The sequence below is a fragment of the Taudactylus pleione genome, unplaced genomic scaffold (assembly GCF_031769625.1).
Source record: "Taudactylus pleione unplaced genomic scaffold, aTauple2 ptg000065l, whole genome shotgun sequence".
NCBI lineage: Eukaryota > Metazoa > Chordata > Amphibia > Anura > Myobatrachidae > Taudactylus > Taudactylus pleione.
This window is the reverse complement of record NW_028284467.1, coordinates 16862679-16882636: the sequence shown is the minus strand read 5'-3', so window position 1 is coordinate 16882636 and position 19958 is coordinate 16862679. Positions and strand designations below refer to the sequence as shown.

General features: G+C 46.9%; 1 protein-coding gene and 1 long non-coding RNA gene across 5 annotated transcripts in view; one reads left to right on the top strand and one right to left on the bottom strand.

Annotated features, from left to right (window-relative positions):
- Window positions 1-1488: 1488 nt before the first annotated feature.
- ENDOU (endonuclease, poly(U) specific) overlaps window positions 1489-19958 on the top strand; it is a 75591-nt gene continuing 57121 nt past the window's right edge. For all 3 annotated transcript variants that reach the window (XM_088466007.1, XM_088466005.1, XM_088466006.1), the window contains exons 1-2: window positions 1489-1678; window positions 15692-15811. In XM_088466007.1, coding sequence (XP_088322133.1) covers window positions 1549-1678; window positions 15692-15811 — 250 coding nt within the window. In that variant the 5' untranslated portion in view covers window positions 1489-1548. The remainder of the gene's footprint in view (window positions 1679-15691; window positions 15812-19958) is intronic.
- The window catches only part of LOC148534722 (uncharacterized), a 78783-nt gene continuing 73956 nt past the window's right edge, over window positions 15132-19958 (bottom strand). For both annotated transcript variants that reach the window (XR_015877180.1, XR_015877183.1), the window contains one exon: window positions 15132-15809. This is a non-coding gene — a long non-coding RNA (uncharacterized LOC148534722). The remainder of the gene's footprint in view (window positions 15810-19958) is intronic.

The window sequence follows — 19958 nt, the reverse complement described above, 5'->3', positions numbered from 1 at the left end:
ACAACCAAGGATATCGCTGATAGATTTCCCTCCAACTTTCTGTAGTGCAGGGCAAACGATTCCACCAATTGGTCTGCTGTTTTAGGGTCCGCGTGGCTCACCCAATTGAGCAGAACTGTAGGTAAGGACCATAGATATCAATCCATAATGTTGGTTGTGATGAGTATTCTTTCTACTTCATCCCGGACTGCCGCCAGTGAGTCATACATCATTTATATTATATAATAGTTTTCAAATATGCCACGATAACATGCTGTATATTTCAAACTATTAGCATGTACTTTACTAAATAGACCACTAAGGGAATGTGGGGGAAATTTACTAAGAATCGTTTTGGGTTGCGATCCATAATCGCACCTTATCGCCACAACGTTTTTCGTAACAAAACGCACATTTACCAAGAATCGTGCTTGCTTGCATTTTATCATTCGATGGTGTAACTAGACATGTTATGGCGTGTTCAAGATCAGTCAAATTGGGGGTTTATTGCAACTAAATTTGCAAATGTGGGATACGATGGAACTCGCATCACCAAATCAAAAGCAAATCTGTGAATTTCACAAATATACAGATGTGTCCACATACATATTACGTCTTTGCGCATTAAACAGCCCTGACTCGGTAGCGCCGACCGTCTTTTCAAGCGACTTTTTACCTTTACCAGAAAGACTGCTACAGCTATCTTTGTGGGCTTTTATAAGCATCCTAATTGAGTTGGGATTAATTAAAATGGTTTACACATGTCAACATGATTTTTAAAACAAGTGCATTGATTTTGGGTGTGAGTACTGTCAATTTGGTAAACTCGATTCTTAGTAAATTTGTGATTTACATTGGTACCAGTATTTTTTAGATGACATTTGTTTCAATGATGCTTTGACGCGTTTTGGTTTGTGAAGTCATGTTTGACATGCAGTATAATTGCAATTTTACCATTAGTAAGTTCCTAATTTGCAAAATGGCACCTTTATCACGGATTTTGGCCAAATCGACCAAACACAATTTCCCCCTATATATCAAGCCTTCTATAAAATGGAAAAATGAACAAATGGAGAACTTGGCCATAGAAACCAATCAGCTTGTACCTATCATTTATAGAATGTACTTTATAATTATTAGCTAGAAGCTGATTGGTTGATATGGGAAATCTATTCCACTTGTCCATTTCTCCACTCTTGCTGCATTATGGTTTTAATAAGAACACACTTTGGGCCTCATTTCTCAACGAGTGATATTTTGTTATCACTTGTTACTAATCTTAAATTGTGCTTCAACCAATCAGCTCCTAACTGCCATGTGTTTGAAAAATGACAGTTAGGAGCTGATTAGTTGAAGGACAGTACCATGTAAGATTAGTAACGAGTAATAACAAGGATATCACTCGTTGATAAATGATTCCATTTGAATGATCTTCTGAGAGGAAGCACCAAGTTTTTGTCTTCCTTTTTGACAAGCATAGTATTTCAACACTCATGTGTATCAGTATTTAGTTTCTATTTTGTTTCTCCTCCTTAACAAATTAGCATATAGAGGAAAACACCCTACCTTATGAACAATATCACTCAAAATCAAAAGAGGACTGGTTTGGTCTTGTCATCCATCATGAAGAAGCTGCTGGTCTGTCTCCTGTTCTCTGTTATTGCAGGCGTTTTAGCTTTTGAGACATGTTCCAGTGAACGTAAGTTTATTATGCCACAGAAACACTAAGATCTGCCATGTTACAGTTAGTTACTGTACTATAACTGCTGTATGCTGCACGTTACTTCTGTATTTTCAAATTGCACACTCTAAGGAAAAGCTGGTAGTATTATTGAATATTGTGTATGTTAGTGGTTCCCAAACTGTGTGCCATGGCACCCTGGGGTGCCTTGGGACACTTGCAGGGGTGCCTCAGGTTGGTGGCATAGCACCAAATCAAATTATTTGTAGTCAATGTAATGTAAATATGTGGACAAACAGAAGTGCAAACCTGTCCACCACCACATAACTGAGCCTAAGGATGACAGGTAAGCGCAAATTACTTAATCATTTTTTTTCTGAATTTCTCAATAACAAACCTTTGACTTAGGAGCACCATGAAAACAATGGTGATACTCTAGGGCGCCGTGATTCAAAAAAGTTTGGGAACCACTGGTGTATGTGTTTATACTTAATTTCAGAATAATATCGTAACATTTAGTACTGTACTTGCAAGTGGCATAGAGCATAAATAAAACGGATGGTATTTTGAGAATATTATGAATATATTTTTATATATACTTAACTGTTTTATCTTTATTTTCTTATGCGGGCAATACACGGTGCGATTTTTTTGCATTATATGGCATTTGTGATTTGTACGATTACGATGCACGGGACTGTCGTAATTCTGCATCATAGATCTTATGGCAAAGCAGTAAGATTTCGACCTATCGTGTACGATGTGATACACATTGTATACTGTTTTGCTGGCGTAAGATCCAGTGTGCGATGTACAAGGTCTTGCAAAAGCCCTGGCCGCTCCCCTCCTTTATTTAGGGATTGCGGAGCAACAGAGAAGAGCCAGCAACGCGTCGATCGTGTGTGGTGAGCAGAACAATGGATAGTGAGTATATAAGTAAGACAAGCAGGCAACTTCTGTCTTTCAAGCTGTTGTGGAAATCCAAGTCCCAGCATTTTCGTCGGCCCCTCTGGGCATAAAGGCAAGCTGGAATGCTGGAACTGGTGTGTTCACTGTGGCCGGATGGCTGGGCTTAGTGAGTCTTGTAGCTGTAGTGCCTCCCAACTCAGGGGTAATGCGCACATTGTGGTAGTGGATAGGCCAAAGCCAAATACCATCTCCCCCCAGGGCATGTACACTACACACCCTTGTGGCATATGTAGTGCTTTCTAATCATTAAGATGCCCCTATAATCCCACTCTACAAACACTTCCTTCATTGCCAAAATTCTCTAACTTACCTCCCATGCCAAAGCTATCTTTAACAGGATGGCCGGGCAGACCACTTACATCAGGATTGTCCTGCCAAAATCGGGACAGTTGGGATGTATGATAGTAGAAGAGCAATAGAGTATCCAAGCCTGCAGTAATGTTATTATCAGCAAATAACTATGTTTACGTTTATTTGTTGGAGGTCACCTCATTGGTAGCCTGGCTTCTCATCCTATGCTATACATAAATACTAATTATATACAAATCATTTTATATTATTTCCAAATCTGAAACATACTGTATCCATCTGTATATGTTCAAGAGATGGTCCATATCTGGGTCTGATGATTCCACAATATGCCTGTCACCCCACTGCCCGTCCCCCACACACACACCTGCACCCAGGGGCTGGCTGGCAAATTTTAGCCTGGGGGGCAAATGCATGCAGGCGGCCCTGGCAGAGGAGTAGCGTGTAGCCAGGGTGCCTGAAGAACGTGCGTGCTACGGCGCGCCCCCCCCCTCAAGTGTTCCAGGGAGGAGGCGGGTCCATATGGGATTAATGTAAAGTAAAAATAAAGATTAGGGACAGACCCGTCGTGGTGCCCATATGCAGTGCCCCCCTGTGCCCCAGGAGAGGACCCCCTTATGCAGGCCTCCAGTAGTGCCCCCAGTAGTGATCCCCACTATGCAGTGCCCCTTATATAGTGCCCCCAGTAGTGGTCCCCCCTGTGCAGTGCCCCTTGTGCCCCCAGTAGTTAGCCCCTTATATAGTGCCCCCAGTAGTGGTACCCCTTATGCAGTGCTCCTTATATAGTGCCCCCAGTAGCAGTCCACACCCCATGCAGTGCCCCCAATAGTGGTAACCCTTATTCAGTGCCCCTTAAATAGTGGCCGCAGTTGTAGTCTCCCCCCTATGCAATACCCCCAGTATTGCCCTTTTTATAGAGCCCCCAGCAGTGGTCCCTCGATGCAGTGCCCCCAGTGGTAGTCCCCTCCCTCCTATGTAGTGCCCCTAGTAGTAGTCCCCTCCCCCCTATGCAGTGCCCTTAGTAGTTGTTCCCTCCCCTTGTAGTGCCCCTAGTAGTAGTAGTAGTCCCCCCTTGTAGTGCCCCCAGTAGTAGTCCCCCCGGGTGATGTCCCCACTTTGAAGTGCCCCCAGTTATAATCCCCAGTAGTGGTCCCCCCTTGTAGTGCCCCTCTGTAGTGCCCCCAGTAGTGATCTCCCCCTTGTATTACCCCAGTAGTGGTCTCCCTCTTGTAGTGCCCCCAGTAGTAGTCCCTCCCTCTTGTAGTGCCCCCGGTAGTGGTTCCCCCTTTGTAGTACCCCCAGTAGTAGTCCCTCCCTCTTGTAGTGCCCCCAGTAGTGGTTCCCCCTTTGTAGTGCCCCCAGTAGTCCCCCCCTTGTAGTGCCCACAGTAGTAGTAGTCCCCCCTTGTATTGCCCCCATTAGTAGTAGTCCCCCCCTTGCAGTGCCTCCAGTAGTGGTTCCCCCTTTGTTGTGCCCCCAGTAGTGGTCTCCCCCTTGTAGTGCCAGCCTCCCCCCCTGTAGACACACGTAGTAAAAAAAACAAAAAAACACTTACCTGAATCCCCGCTCCAGCCGTCGCCATACGCTCCTCCGTCTGTCCTTCCCGGGCCGCTCTGCATTATGGGAGAGACGTCATATGACGTCATGACGCCTCTCCCATTGCCCACTGCTGGAGCCGGAAGATGGAGCAGCTCCTGCAGTGGGCGCAACAGCAGCTAATGGGAGTCTGACAGACTCTCATTGGCTGCTGATCAAAACAAACACACAGCTGCCGGAACCAGCGGCTGTGTGTTTGTTACTTGTGTAGCGCTGACCGAATTCCGTCCGGTCAGCGATACACACGCGGTGCAGTCTGTGTCACAGTGACACAGACTGCCCGCGGCCCGCACATGGCACCCTGCCCCCCGGCCCAGCCCGCCACTGACTGCACCAAATATGATATATAATGGGTGGGTACACAAAATTCCTCCAACACTCCTGTATTTTTTGACTACAGCTGGCCTGGAATCAGGGGCTGGCTGGCTGGCAACTTTCAACCTGGGGGGCAAACACAAGCAAGTGGCCCCGGTTTTAAGCACTGTCTAGACCACCTTCTCTCTCACATGCCCAACTATGCAATTGCATGGTCCACCTACCCTCAAAATGCTATATGAGCCCAGGTACCCCCTTACATGCCCCCTCCATAGCCGGCAATTTCCCACCTGTTTGCCCGAGCATCTACCACTCTCCAGCACCATGTTCGTAACATGCCCCCAAGTGCCCAAAATGTCTGACATGCTCCACTTTGTGCCCTGAAAAACCTTTAGCATCTGCTCTGCAGCAGCGTTATCCCCACATGCCCCCTTGTTGCCACAATTGCTCATAGTGTCTGTCTGTTTCACCCCCAGCAGCATCTGCAGCACATGCCCCCTGTGGCCAAAATTCTCCCAGCTGTGCCCCCCAACAGCATATTTCACATATGTCCCATGCCCTAACTGCCCCAGCGTCTAACCATTAGCATTTTCCGTACATGCTTCCTTGTGCCCCAATTGTCTGACGTGCCCCCTCCACATTAGTCACTTTGTGCCCCAAATGCCCCCATCTTCTGCCATCCCCCAGAAGCATGCTCCCCACATGTCTCCTGTGTGCCCCCAGCCTCTCCCTGGCATGTTCCATTTGCCTATCAGCTTCTTACCTTCATTGTGATGAATTTGCAAGCAGCCAGCTGCCCGCAAAAACTATGCTGCTGCAGGACCTGGGGACACTGTAACATGGATCGATCACATGGGCTGATCACATGATCAGAACTCATAACGACATCAGGGGATATATTTCCTGCAGGTGGTCTATCCTCCTGTGACCAGGGCCGGCAACAGATATCCTGGGGCCCAGCACACTCATTTTTTGGGGGCCCCCTATCCCCTCCCAGTATGTATATGCAGGTCAGCTATTGGCTCATCCCCTGTGTTTCAATCTCTCAGTTTAATCATCCCCCAGCCCCTCTGTCTCTCTTCTTAATCATTCCGCAGCCCCTGCCTGTATAATCATCACCCTGCCCTTCAGTTTAATCATCACCCAGCCCAGTCTCATTTCCCAGTCCCTTTGTGTCTCAGTCTAATTCCCTAAGCTCCATCTCCCCAACCTATCATGTGCATACCTCCATCTCCCCCCATCACCTGCATACCTCCACCCCCCCTTCATCTGCATACCTCCATCTCCCCCCCATCATGTGCATACCTCCATCTCCCCCCATCATGTGCATGCCTCCATCTCACCCCATCATGTGCATACCTCCATCTCCCCCCCATCATGTGCATACCTCCATCTCCCCCCATAATGTGCATACCTCCATCTCCCCCCATAATGTGCATACCTCCATCTCCCCCCCATCATGTGCATACCTCCATCTCCCCCCCCATCATGTGCATACCTCCACCCCCCCATCATGTGCATACCTCCATCCCCCCCTCCCCCTAGCCCAGCCCAGCCCACCCCACACTTACCTGAGGCGGCTCTCTGTCCAGCTATGTATGTTGTTCTTCTTCCTGGGTGGTCAGCCCAGAGCCAGGCCCGGTTCCATTGTGTTCCAGCGGCGCAACGTTATGACGTCATGCGCCTGCGCCGGGCTGCATCACCCGTCAGCTCCGGCTATTCTGCTCTGTGCCGGACAGCTGGCCCCGGGCTTATTTGAATATGTTGCTGCTTAAAGCAGCAGGCCAGCGGCAGAGGTAAGGGATGGGGGGACACATAGACGGGGCCTGATACAAGTGTCCCCTTTCTACCCCCCTGTCGCCGGGCCTGCCTGTGACTGTAGGGCTGCGGCACTCTCCTCACCGTAGCGTGCACCCAGCGTAATGGTCGGGCAGCCTCACAGTGACAGCCGGGAGGCAGGCACAGGAACCTCCGCGGCTGTCACTGGTATATGGTTACAGAGCGCAGCAGCGGCCCTAGTGCTTCACGATTATACCGGCCCGGGGGGCAGATGGCACCCTGCCCCCCGGCCCAGCCCGCCACTGCCTGGAATATACACTATCCGTGATTATTGCTTTATGTCTTACTGTATTCTGTATTTCAAAAATTCAGAACAACAAATATCCGGCAATAACCCGTAAAGTGAGATTATGACAACAATGCACATAGTTTAAAGAAAGTTGTCGTACAGCTTTCATCCTCCTCACTCTGTCACAGCTGTAAGACATCGTAAATAAATGTTTTATGTTTTCACAAAGCTTCTAATGTTTAGATAGAAGTTTATAGGATGTTCCAATGTATATATTAATTTTATGTACTGTGCTCACCACTATGGTTATGTTTAGTTTCTTAGTATGAGTCACTGATGATATATATACAATAAAATCCTTTTGCAAGCAGCAATCACAGTATGCTTTATATATATATGTATATATATATTAGGGGTGTGCAGCGGCCACTTTTCGTGTTTTGGTTTTGGATCTGGATCTTTCTTCGTGTTTTGGATCTGGATTGGTTTTGCCAAAACCACCCTTCCGTGTTTTGGTTTCTGGGTTTTGTGTTTTGGATCTGTATTTTTTTGAAAAAAAGCATAAAAACAGCTAAAATCACAGAATTTGTGGGTTTTTTCAGCTCCTATGCTATTATTAACCTCAATAACCTTCATTTCCACTAATTTCCAGTCTATTCTGAACACCTCGCACCTCACAATAGTGTTTTTATGTCCAAAAGGTTGCACCGAGGTAGCTGGATGACTATGCTAAGCGACACGAGTGGGCGGCACAAACACGTGACCCATCTAGGAGTGGCACTGCAGTGGCAGACAGGATGGCAGTTTGAAAAACTAGGCCCCAAACTGTACATAATGCAAAGAAAACAAAGAGGTGCAAGATGGAATTATCCTTGGCCCCTCCCACCCACCCTTATGTTGTATAAACAGGACATGCACACTTTAACAAAGCAATCATTTCAGCGCCAGGGTCTGCCACACGACTGTGGCTGAAATGATTGGTTCGTTTGGGCCCCCACAAAACAAGCTGGCAATTAATCTGTCCCTGCACAAACTGGCTCTACGGAGGCAAGATGTCGTCCTCACCCTCCTCAACCACCGATTCCTCACCCTCTTCAGTGTTGTGTACATCCTCATCCTCACAGAGTATTAACTCGTCCCCACTGGAATCCACCACCACAGGTCCCTCTGTACGTTCTGGAGGCTGGTCTCCCTGGAAGAGTTGATAATTCATTTTATGAACATCATCTTCTCCACATATTGTGGAAGCAACCTCCTACGCCTTTCGCTGACAAGGTTCCCGGCTGCACTAAACACTCTTTCGGAGTACACACTGGAGGGGGGGCAACTCAGGTAAAATAGAGCCAGTTTGTACAGGGCCTCCAAATTGCCTCTTTTTCCTGCCAGTACAGGTATGGACTGTCTGACATGCCTACTTGGATGCTGTCACCGATGTAATCCTCCACCATTCTGTCAATGGTGACAGTATCATATGTAGTGACAGTAGACATGTCAGAAATTGTTGCCAGGTCCTTCAGTCCGGACCAGATGTCCAAACTTGGTCCTGCCTGCCCTGCATCACCGCCAGCGGGTTGCTTAGGATAGCTAAGTTTTTTCCTGGCAGCCCCAGTTGCGGGAGAAAATGAAGGAGCTGTTGATGTGTCATGTTCCGCTTCAGCTGACAGTGTGTTCACCAGCAGGTCTTTGCACCTCTGCAGGCTTGTGTCGGCCGGAAAGAGAGACACCACATAGGCTTTAAACCTAGGATCGAGCACGGTGGCCAAAATGTAATGGTCTGATTTCAACAGATTGACCACCCTGGAATCCTGGCAAAGCAAATGAAGGGCTTCATCCACAAGTCCCACATGCCGAGCGGAATCGCTCCGTCTTAGCTCCTCCTTCACTTTTTCCAGCTGCTTCTGCAAAAGCCTGATGAGGGGAATGACCTGACTCAAGCTGGCAGTGTCTGAACTGACTTCACGTGTGGCAAGTTCGAAGGGCTGGAGAACCTTGCACAACACGGAAATCATTCTCCACTGCGCTTGAGTCAGGTGCATACCCCCTCCTTTGCCTATGTCATAGGTGGATGTATAGGCTTGTATGGCCTTTTGCTGCTCCTCCATCCTCTGAAGCATATAGAGGGTTGAGATCCACCGCGTCACAACCTCTTGCTTCAGGTGATGGCGGGGCAGGTTCAAGAGTGTTTGCTGGCGCTCCAGTCTTCGGCACGCAGTCGCTGAATGGCGAAAGTGGCCAGAAATTTTTCGGGCCACCCAAAGCGTCTCCTGCACGCCCCTGTCGCTTTTCAGAAAATTCTGCACCACCAAGTTTATTGTGTAAGCAAAACATGGGACGTGCTGGAATTTACCCAGATGTAATGCCCGCACAATATTGGTGGCGTTGTCAGATATCACAAATCCCCAGGAGAGTCTAAGTGGGGTAAGCCACTGGGCGATGATTTCCCTCAGTTTCTCTAAGAGGTTGTCGGCGTTGTGCCTCTTACTGAAACCGGTGATACACAGCGTAGCCTGCCTTGGAACGAGCTGGCGTTTCTGAGATGCTGCTACTGGTGACGCTGCTGCTGTTGCTGCGTAAGGTGATACATCTACCCAGTGGGCTGTCACAGTCATATAGTCCTTAGTCTGCCCTGTTCCACTTGTCCACATGTCCATGGTTAAGTGGACATTGGGTACAACGCTATTTTTCAGGACACTGAGGACACTTTTTCTGACGTTTCTGTACAGTCTCGGTATCGCCTGCCTAGTGAAGTGGAATCTAGACGGGATTTGGAACCGGGGACACACTACCTCCATCAATTGTCTAAATCCCACTGCACTAATGGCAGATACCGGACGCACGTCTAACAACAACATAGCATTCAAGGCCTCAGTTATACGTTTTGCTTCAGGATGACTGCTGTCGTACTTCATCCTCCTCGCTAAGGACTGTTGGAGGGTCAATTGTTTAGTAAAAGTAGTGGTGTTCCTACTTCCTCTCTGGGATGATGAACGACTCCCAGCAGCAGCAACAGCAGCAGTAGGTTAGCAATGCAGGATCCTCCGGAGGAATCTCGGATAGGAGAGTCAGTCATGCCAGTGACATGGCCTGCAGGACTACTTCCGATCCTGACTAAGGAGGAAATTGACGAGGAGGGAGTTGACGGTGTGGTTTGCAGGCGCTTGGATACAACAGGACATCGGGATTTAGGTGTCCCTGGACTGCTTACGGTCTTAACCAAAGTTTCTGAACTTGACAGTAACTTTTTATGAACGCGCTGCAGGTGCCATATAAGGGAGGATGTTCCTAGGTGGTTAACGTCCCTACCCCTACTTATTTCACCTTTACATATTGTACATATGGCAAGACAGTTGTTGTCCGGATTTGGATAGAAATATTGCCAGACCAAAGAGGTGGAATGTTTGGTCTTCTGCCCAGGCATGACCGTGATGGGCTTTTTCATCCCACGGACAACAACTGTCTCCCCCGGAGCCTGATTTAAACAAACCACATCACCATCAGAATCCTCCTCGCCAACTTCCTCCTCAGCGCAAGCTACACCAGTATCCTCATCCTGTTGTACTTCAACAGTGACATCTTCAATTTGCATATCAGCAAGTGGACTGTGGGTGCTCCTTTCAGCACTTGCAGGGGGCGTGCAAATGGTGGAAAGAGCCACCTCTTCCCGTCCAGTGCTGGGAAGGTCAGGCATCGCAACCACCACCACACTTGGACTCTCCTTGGGGATTTGTGATATCTTCTTAGAACACACAGTTCTTCGCTGTGCTTTTGCCAGCTTAACTCGTTTGATTTTTTTAGTGGGAGGAGGGCTTCCATCGTCATGTGAAGCTGAACCACTAGTCATGAACATAGGGAAAGACCTTAGCCATTCCTTGCCACTCCGTGTCGTAAATGGCATATTGGCAAGTTTACGTTTCTCTTCAGATGATTTAAATGTTTTTTTCAAGGTCATTTTCCTGAACTTTGTTATTTGGGATTGTATGTGCCCTCTACTATGAAATTGGGCATCGGCCTTGGCAGACGACGTTGATGGCATGTTATCGTCTATGTCATGACTAGTGGCAGCAGCTTCAGCACTAGGAGGAAGTGGTTCTTGATCTTTCCCTATTTTATTTTTATCGGAGAAAGTTTGGTCCTCCATTTATGTTATATTGATATATATACGTGCGGCTAAGGCGCACACAAACACAAAAAATATTTTTTTATTTTTGTTGGAGACTAGTGCACTTTGTGGGTTACACCACCCTTTAAGAAATGAGCCAGCCGGCCCTTTACTTATGGGACACTGGCGCTCGCTTGGCGCAGCTCCTTTGTTGATGCACGTGCAGCCACAGTGCACACAATTCACAAACACAGAAATAATTTTTTTATTTTGTTTGGAGTGTACTTTGGGGGTTACAGCAGCCTTCAACGGTCAAGCCAGCTGGCCCTTTACTTATGAGCTACTGCGCACACAATTCACAAACACAGAAAATATTTTATTTTTTTTTTGCTCTTGGGGGGAGCACCCCTGATGGACAGAGCACCCCCTGGACAACACTACAGCACCCCTTTAGGACTGGGACTCTGCACAGGACTTTGGAGTGGACACAGCCCCTATGGACAACTGACTGCACAACACAGTCCAGCCAGCCCCTATGGACTTTGGAGGAGTGGACACAGCCCCTATGGACAACAGCAGCACAGCACAACACAGCCAACCCCTATGGACTTTGGAAGAGTGGACACAGCCCTTATGGACAACAGCAGCACAGCACATCACTACACTGCACTACACTACACAGCCCAGCCAGCCCTAACTCCCACCCTCCCTCTTCACTGTCCACAGCCGAGTGAGAAAATGGCACCGACGCGGGTACCTTATATAGGATCCAAAACCCGCGAGACCCGGAAGGCGGGATGATGACGTTTTGCCTCGATTCCAGATCCGAGTCAGGCGGGAAAAGTCGAGCCTGACTCGGATCTGCCTCGGATTGGGGGGGCTCGGGGGGGTTCGGATTTCAGAAATCCGAACCCGCTCACCCCTAATATATATACATATATACACACACACACATATACACACGCATTCAATTTATTATAATTAAAAGCTTTGTTATAGTTTTTTTTTAAAATAAAACATGGTAAACCTACTGTAGTTAAAGTAGGTCTAAAATAATTTACGGTCTGTGTAACAATTACATATATATAGAGAACATAGTGTTGCTAATTATGTATAGATGAAGGGCAGGACCAGAATGTGATTCCATGTTCATTAGTTTAGTAATTGTGTTCTCTTAAAGGTCTCAGCATATCAGGAAACAAATCTGCACTACACAGGTGCTCTCCTGTCAATCCCAGGTAGACTTGCAGAGAATGCATCGCATAAGGGCTGATTGCCAAATACAGAACTGTGCCCTGTGAGTACTTACTCAGTTCTGCCCTAAATTGCCATAACGGCACAGACCCCAGAAGTGTCTGTCCAGCTGTTCCTGCAGATGGGGCCTGGGGTCTCGCAGAGGTCTCTTTCCCCTCGGTTTATGCAGCAGTGTTTATCATCCCCCTTAAGCACAGAGGTGTAATAGGTTTGGTCTTCTGCTTGAGCACATTATCATCACATATCGTTGTGTAAAATAATAGACACTAGGCATTACATTGACAATATATTGTTTCTTAGATTAACAGAGCTTTTGGTGGACAAGTGCCTTGTTAATCAATATTCATTGTATTAATATACAGACTAGAATGATTAAGAAAGGCCTTAGTATTTTTAAAAATATTAAATTATGTCTTTAAAAATATTTTGCAGAGAGGAAATTGGGGAGTAGGTGATGTTCTCTTTTTGGAGTGCAATAAAGACTAAGGGCTTTATTCGGAGGCGGCCGTACGGTCTACGACCGCCTCGATGTTTGTCTAGTGCGCATGCGCACGAGGGAGCCGGCTCCTTCGTGCGCATGCATGAGACCCGCTACGACTGACAGCGCCGGTCGTAGCTGGTCTCTTTTCAAAGGGGACGAACTGTCGATGTTGATTGACAGCTCGCCCCGTTTGGAAGGCGGGCCGGGGGGGGTGGCAGCCCAAACGGAGGCGTTCCCATGGGAACGCCTGCTGTTTGGGGGAGGCCCCACTGACATCACTAGTGATGTCAGTGGAGAGCTTCCGGCTCTAACAGAGCCAGAAGCTCTCCGGGGCTTACGACAAGTGAGACCCTACCCTAGGGTCTCGTCGTAAGCCCCGATGGTCGCGATGGTCCTCGACCATCGCGACCATCACCCTAGCGGTCGTTAGAGCTGTGGGTGTTAACCCACAGCCTAACGACCGAAACAGAGGCGGCCGGTCAGGATGCAAGCGGCCGCCCAGTGTCTGAGCGACCGCTTGCATCCTCCGACCGCCTCTGAATGAGGGCCTAAGTTGTGTTATTATTATTGTATAATATCAATGGTTCTATATTCCAATTTTCAAATATCTTACAGAACTTCTCTTATTGCTGCGATCGGCAGTAGTTCGAGATGTTATTTTGACACTATTTATCAATAGTTTATTACCAAGACAGCTCAATGATAAGATGCTGTCTGGTGCAGTTAGATAAAGGATAGTTATCGCTATACTTGCAGTATTTCTCTACTGTGCATGTGCAACCACCAGGCCACACATAAATAGTTTGCACTACAGAGGTAGAGGCGGAACGTTCAGCCTACAGGGGGTAATCTCTCTCCGGCCCTACATTTTAAATTAAGCAATAGGGGGAGGTTAGGGTCAGGCTATGGGACGTGGTTAGGAACTAGATGGAGGATTAGGGTTATGGGTAATGATTAGAGGGAAAATACTCACCACAACGCCACTGTGTCAAATGTCTGTGCCGGAGATGCAACACGGGTGTGGTATAAAAGTGTCAACAGTGTCTAGATAGACAATCAATAGGTCAACATGAAATGGTCGACAGGGTCAAAGGACGACAGGGTAAAAAGGTTACCATAATAAAGGTTTACAGTTTATATTATGTTACAGTATTTTAACCCTAAATCTCACCTTAACCCTCCTCCTAGTACCTAACCCTAACCCTCCCCTTATAATGCCTAACCCTAACCCTCCCCCTGGTGCTTAACCCTAACCCTCCCCAAGTGCTTGTACCTAAACGCCCCTTTCGCAGCCTAACCCTCCGCTAAGTGCCTAAACTTAAACCAAACCATAACCCTCATCCTAACCCTAAAAATCATGAAAAATCATGTGATCGATCATTTGTGTGGCGACCTTTTGACCTCGTCGACTATTTGACCCTGTTGTCCTAAGTCCATATCGATCTTTTAACTGTCGACCATTTGACCTTGTAGATCTATTGCCTGTCGATCATCTGGTGTTGACGTATTGACTGTCTAGACACTGTAGATCTTCAATCCGGATACCGTCAACACTGTCATATCGACATGATGAATGTCGACTTTGTATACCAAACCCCTAACGGCTAAGCTTTTTGGAGTTTGTTAATATTGTAGCCCCCCAAGTAAATGAGTACACATTGGAGATATCTGTAATTTCCCCAGCAAGTTTGCTAACATAAGTGACTATGCTACTTAAATATGCCATAATCCTGTGAACACGTATGTTGTGGTGACATTTAAGGCCCTTACCCTTTATTGGTATACAAGAACAACATCAGTACATTTATTATAACTAAATACAGCTAAACTAAACCTAGAAATGGTGAAGAGTATAAAATAAAAAGAAATGTAAAAAGCTGTGTAACTAATATTCGCTAATATTTAATCTAGAGTAGTAGAAAAGTAACTATATATATATATATATATATATATATTATATATATATACACTTCTTTCTTCTTTGATTAATTCACTACTTAATCTACTTAATCATTATGAGGACACATCAGTCAGGATATTAACCTGCTATAATGATTTTTGTTCCTGGTGGATTAATTACAATAAATTATAGTTTTTTGGCTGTGGAAGGATAGTATTATTATTAGTTTAGTTCAATATCAAGGAGTGCACTGTATATTTCCCTTTTGTGTGCAATATATGCAAAATTACACTATTGTTTCTCCTTAATGGTTTTCTGCTTAGATACTGTGTAATTTTTTGCATTCAATTACATAATTTCTATGTTATATGAGACCACCATTGCCAGACATTAAGGGTCCGCTGGCACCTATAGCCCCACTGTAAAGAAAATATTACAATAACAACAGGACACACTCACCGATTGTTTTAAGTTCCCTTTATTACTCACACACACACTCCATACATACCTACTCCTTGGATGTGGTTGTTCTCCTTCTTCATGTAGTAGTCTGGGGTCTTGGTGAAATTAAAAAATGCACTGTCCCAATCCCATAATGGACATGCTGTACACTATGTGCAGCGCTATACCTGTAATGACAATTCCCACCTGGGACACTGCACTACACAATGGTCAAAAGCTGATTGGTTAAGTGTGTCCAACTCTTAGCCAATCAGTGGATGGTCTCTATGTCAGCGGTTCTCCAAGTGCCGGCATTCCAGGGCAGGCATGCTGGGGCCTGTAGCACTGGGAAGGTCATCCAGTCTGGAGTCAGCTGTCATTATAGTCAGCAAGTTGGGTTTCTCCTCACCTGCAGCTTCAGGTCTCAGGAGCTGTTCTGTGGAATCCCAAGTAAGTACTGTAAATGAGGAAAGCAATCAGGGTCTTGGCATGGGGTAGCCCCCCACCAGTGTACTAGAACTAAAGGTAAGATGGTTGTGTTAATGCCCCAAATAATGCAAATTAATATAATGATGGATCTCTTTGTTTTTCTTCTGCAGAATGCGAGGACTCCTGTAAGAATCGCTGTGGAGAAAAGCCGAACAAGTCTTACAGTTGTCAGTGCAACGTTCACTGTGAAAGGTTCGGAGACTGCTGCAAAGATTACTCCATTTGCAACTGTAAGAAAGGATATAGACATAATTATTTTGTTACATGTGTGAAAGTACAATGAAAGTACTGGCTAAACCTACGTAAAATGTCAGCATTTGCAAACATATTCACAGAAAGGTCTGTCTATAAGGGCAAGTTTTCTGTGATGTAATGTGATGTGATACACAAGGGTGGTTCAATAAGTAAGGTAACAAGCGTAAATTCCCGGCATAGAAGAAATCAGTGTCAAGCGCCTGAAGCCAGGACATGACTGCTTGCTGAACTTCACCATCGGTTGCAAATCGCCTTCCGCCCAGGTTCTTCTTCAATGGTCAAAAGAGATGGAAATCACTTGGCCGCCAGGTCAGGGCCATAGGGAGGATGGTCCAGTACCTCAAAAATGGTAGCGCTGCAACTACTCACACATTTGGCTGAGTGTGGCCTGTCATTACCGTGCGGCAATACGCCTGTTCACAGCAACCCAGGTTGTTTTCGACTAATTGCCCTATGCAACCGACTCAATGTGTCAAAATAGCGGACAGCATTCACAGTATCTCCCTTGGTGAGGAATTCAACTAGAAGCACGCCCTTGTGGTCCCAAAACACTGTCACCATAACCTTCTTTGCTGAAGGAGTTGTTTTGAATTTCTTTGAAGGTGGGCATGATGCGTGTTTTCATGTCATGGATGCTTGCTTTGTCTCCGGTGTCACATGTCATGTCATAGGCACCCACGTTTCATGGCCCATAACAATACATTGCAGGAACTGCACTCCCTCCCAGTGCCAGATTAAGGTCCACATGGGCCTGGAGCTGAAACATAGGAAAGGCCTATTGTGTGCCGCTTCTGGGGGTGAAGCAAGCGTTGTGGCCAAAACCATGCAAACGAACATGGGGGATATACAAACTACACTCAGATTCACCATAAGTCAAAATTCATGATCTCTGTGCTGTGGTGGGGATGTAGTTGGCTGCCTGGCAGTCGGGATGCTGGCGGTTAGAATACCAGCACCGAAACCCTCCCCCTCTCCCTAACCCTCACTTCCCGGTGCCTAACCCTTACCTCCTCCCCTAGTGCCTAAACCTAACCTCCCCCTCCCTGCACCCTAAACCTAACCCTAACTTCCCCCCAGTGCCTAACCCTAACCCCTAACACTAAGCCTAACCCTCCCCCTAATCCCAGTACTTACCTTCGGGATCCCAGCAGTCAGGATGCCGGCATCGGCATTCTGACCACCGGAACCCTCGCTGACACTGAAGGTATCCCTATATATACATTATATATATCTATATACACAAATATATATTCACTAGGGGTGAGCGGGTTCGGATTTCTGAAATCCGAACCCCCCCGAGCCCCCCCGATCCGAGTCCGATCCGAATCAGGCTCGACTTTTCCCGCCTGACTCGGATCTGAAATCGAGGCAAAACGTCATCATCCCGCCTTCCGAGTCTCGCGGGTTTTGGATCCTATATAAGGTACCCACGTCGGCGCCATTTTCTCACTCGGCTGTGGACAGTGAAGAGGGAGGGTGGGAGTTAGGGCTGTGTAGTGTAGTGTAGTGTAGTGCTGCTGTTGTCCACTACTTCAAAGTCCATAGGGGCTGGCTGTGTTGTGCTGTGCTGCTGTTGTTAATAGGGGCTGTGTCCACTACTTCAAAGTCCATAGGGGCTGGCTGGACTGTGTTGTGCAGTCAGTTCTCCATAGGGGCTGTGTCCACTCCAAAGTCCTGTGCAGTGTCCCAGTCCTAAAGAGGTGCTGTAGTGTTGTCCAGGGGGTGCTCTGTCCATCAGGGGTGCTCCCCCCAAGTGCTAAAAAAATAATATATTTTCTGTGTTTGTGAATTGTGTGCGCAGTAGCCGCACGTGCATCAACAAAGTAGTGCCAAGCGTGCGCCTGTGTCATAAGTAAAGGGCCGGCTGGCTTGACCGTTAAAGGGTGCTGTAACCCCCGAAAGTACACTCCAGTCCAAACCAAAAAAAAATTATTTTCTGTGTTTGTGAATTGTGTGCGCAGTAGCCGCACGTGCATCAACAAAGTAGTGCCAAGCGTGCGCCTGTGTCATAAGTAAAGGGCCGGCTGGCTTGACCGTTAAGGGTGCTGTAACCCCCGAAAGTACACTCCAGTCCAAACCAAAAAAAAAATTATTTTCTGTGTTTGTGAATTGTGTGCGCAGTAGCCGCACGTGCATCAACAAAGTAGTGCCAAGCGTGCGCCTGTGTCATAAGTAAAGGGCCGGCTGGCTTGACCGTTAAGGGTGCTGTAACCCCCGAAAGTACACTCCAGTCCAAACCAAAAAAAAAATTATTTTCTGTGTTTGTGAATTGTGTGCGCAGTAGCCGCACGTGCATCAACAAAGTAGTGCCAAGCGTGCGCCTGTGTCATAAGTAAAGGGCCGGCTGGCTTGACCGTTAAGGGTGCTGTAACCCCCGAAAGTACACTCCAGTCCAAACCAAAAAAAAAATTATTTTCTGTGTTTGTGAATTGTGTGCGCAGTAGCCGCACGTGCATCAACAAAGTAGTGCCAAGCGTGCACCTGTGTCATAAGTAAAGGGCCGGCTGGCTTGACCGTTAAAGGGTGCTGTAACCCCCAAAGTACACTCCAGTCCAAACCAAAAAAAAAATTATTTTCTGTGTTTGTGAATTGTGTGCGCAGTAGCCGCATGTGCATCAACAAAGTAGTGCCAAGCGTGCGCCTGTGTCATAAGTAAAGGGCCAGCTGGCTTGACCGTTAAAGGGTGCTGTAACCCCCAAAGTACACTCCAGTCCAAACCAAAAAAAAAATTATTTTCTGTGTTTGTGAATTGTGTGCGCAGTAGCCGCACGTGCATCAACAAAGTAGTGCCAAGCGTGCGCCTGTGTCATAAGTAAAGGGCCGGCTGGCTTGACCGTTAAAGGGTGCTGTAACCCCCGAAAGTACACTCCAGTCCAAACCAAAAAAAAAATTATTTTCTGTGTTTGTGAATTGTGTGCGCAGTAGCCGCACGTGCATCAACAAAGTAGTGCCAAGCGTGCGCCTGTGTCATAAGTAAAGGGCCGGCTGGCTTGACCGTTAAAGGGTGCTGTAACCCCCAAAGTACACTCCAGTCCAAACCGAAAAAAAATTATTTTCTGTGTTTGTGAATTGTGTGCGCAGTAGCCGCACGTGCATCAACAAAGTAGTGCCAAGTGTGCGCCTGTGTCATAAGTAAAGGGCCGGCTGGCTTGACCGTTAAAGGGTGCTGTAACCCCCGAAAGTACACTCCAGTCCAAACCAAAAAAAAAATTATTTTCTGTGTTTGTGAATTGTGTGCGCAGTAGCCGCACGTGCATCAACAAAGTAGTGCCAAGCGTGCGCCTGTGTCATAAGTAAAGGGCCGGCTGGCTTGACCGTTAAAGGGTTCTGTAACCCCCAAAGTACACTCCAAACCAAAAAAATATATATTTTCTGTGTTTGTGACTTGTGTGCACTGTGGCTGCACGTGCATCAACAAAGGAGCAGCGCCAAGCGTGCGCCTGTGTCCCATAAGTAAAGAGCCGGCTGGCTCATTTCTTAAAGGGTGGTGTAACCCACAAAGTGCACTACTCTCCAGCAAAAATAAAAAAATATTTTCTGTGTTTGTGTGCGCTTTAGCCGCACGTATATATATCAATATAACATAAATGGAGGACCAAACTTTCTCTGATAAAAATAAAATAGGGAAAGATCAAGAACCACTTCCTACTAGTGCTGTTGCTGCTGCTGGGAGTTGTTCATCATCCCAGAGAGGAAGTAGGAACATCACTACTTTTACTAAACAATTGACCCTCCAACAGTCCCTAGCGATGAGGATGAAGTACGACAGCAGTCATCCTGAAGCAAAACGTATAACTGAGGCCTTGACTGCTATGTTGGTGTTAGACGTGCGTCCGGTATCCGACATTAGTGCAGTGGGATTTAGACAATTGATGGAGGTAGTGTGTCCTCGGTTCCAAATCCCGTCTAGATTCCACCTGCATCCTCAAAGCAGCAGCGACAAGCGTGCGTCTGTCTGTTAAAGGGTGGTGACACCCTCAAAGTGTGCTACACAAACAATTAAAATATTGTTCTTTTTTTTTCTGTCTTTGTGAAATGTGTGGGCTGTAACCGCACCTGCATCCTTAAAGCAGCAGCGACAAGCGTGCGTCTGTCTGTTAAAGGGTGGTGACACCCTCAAAG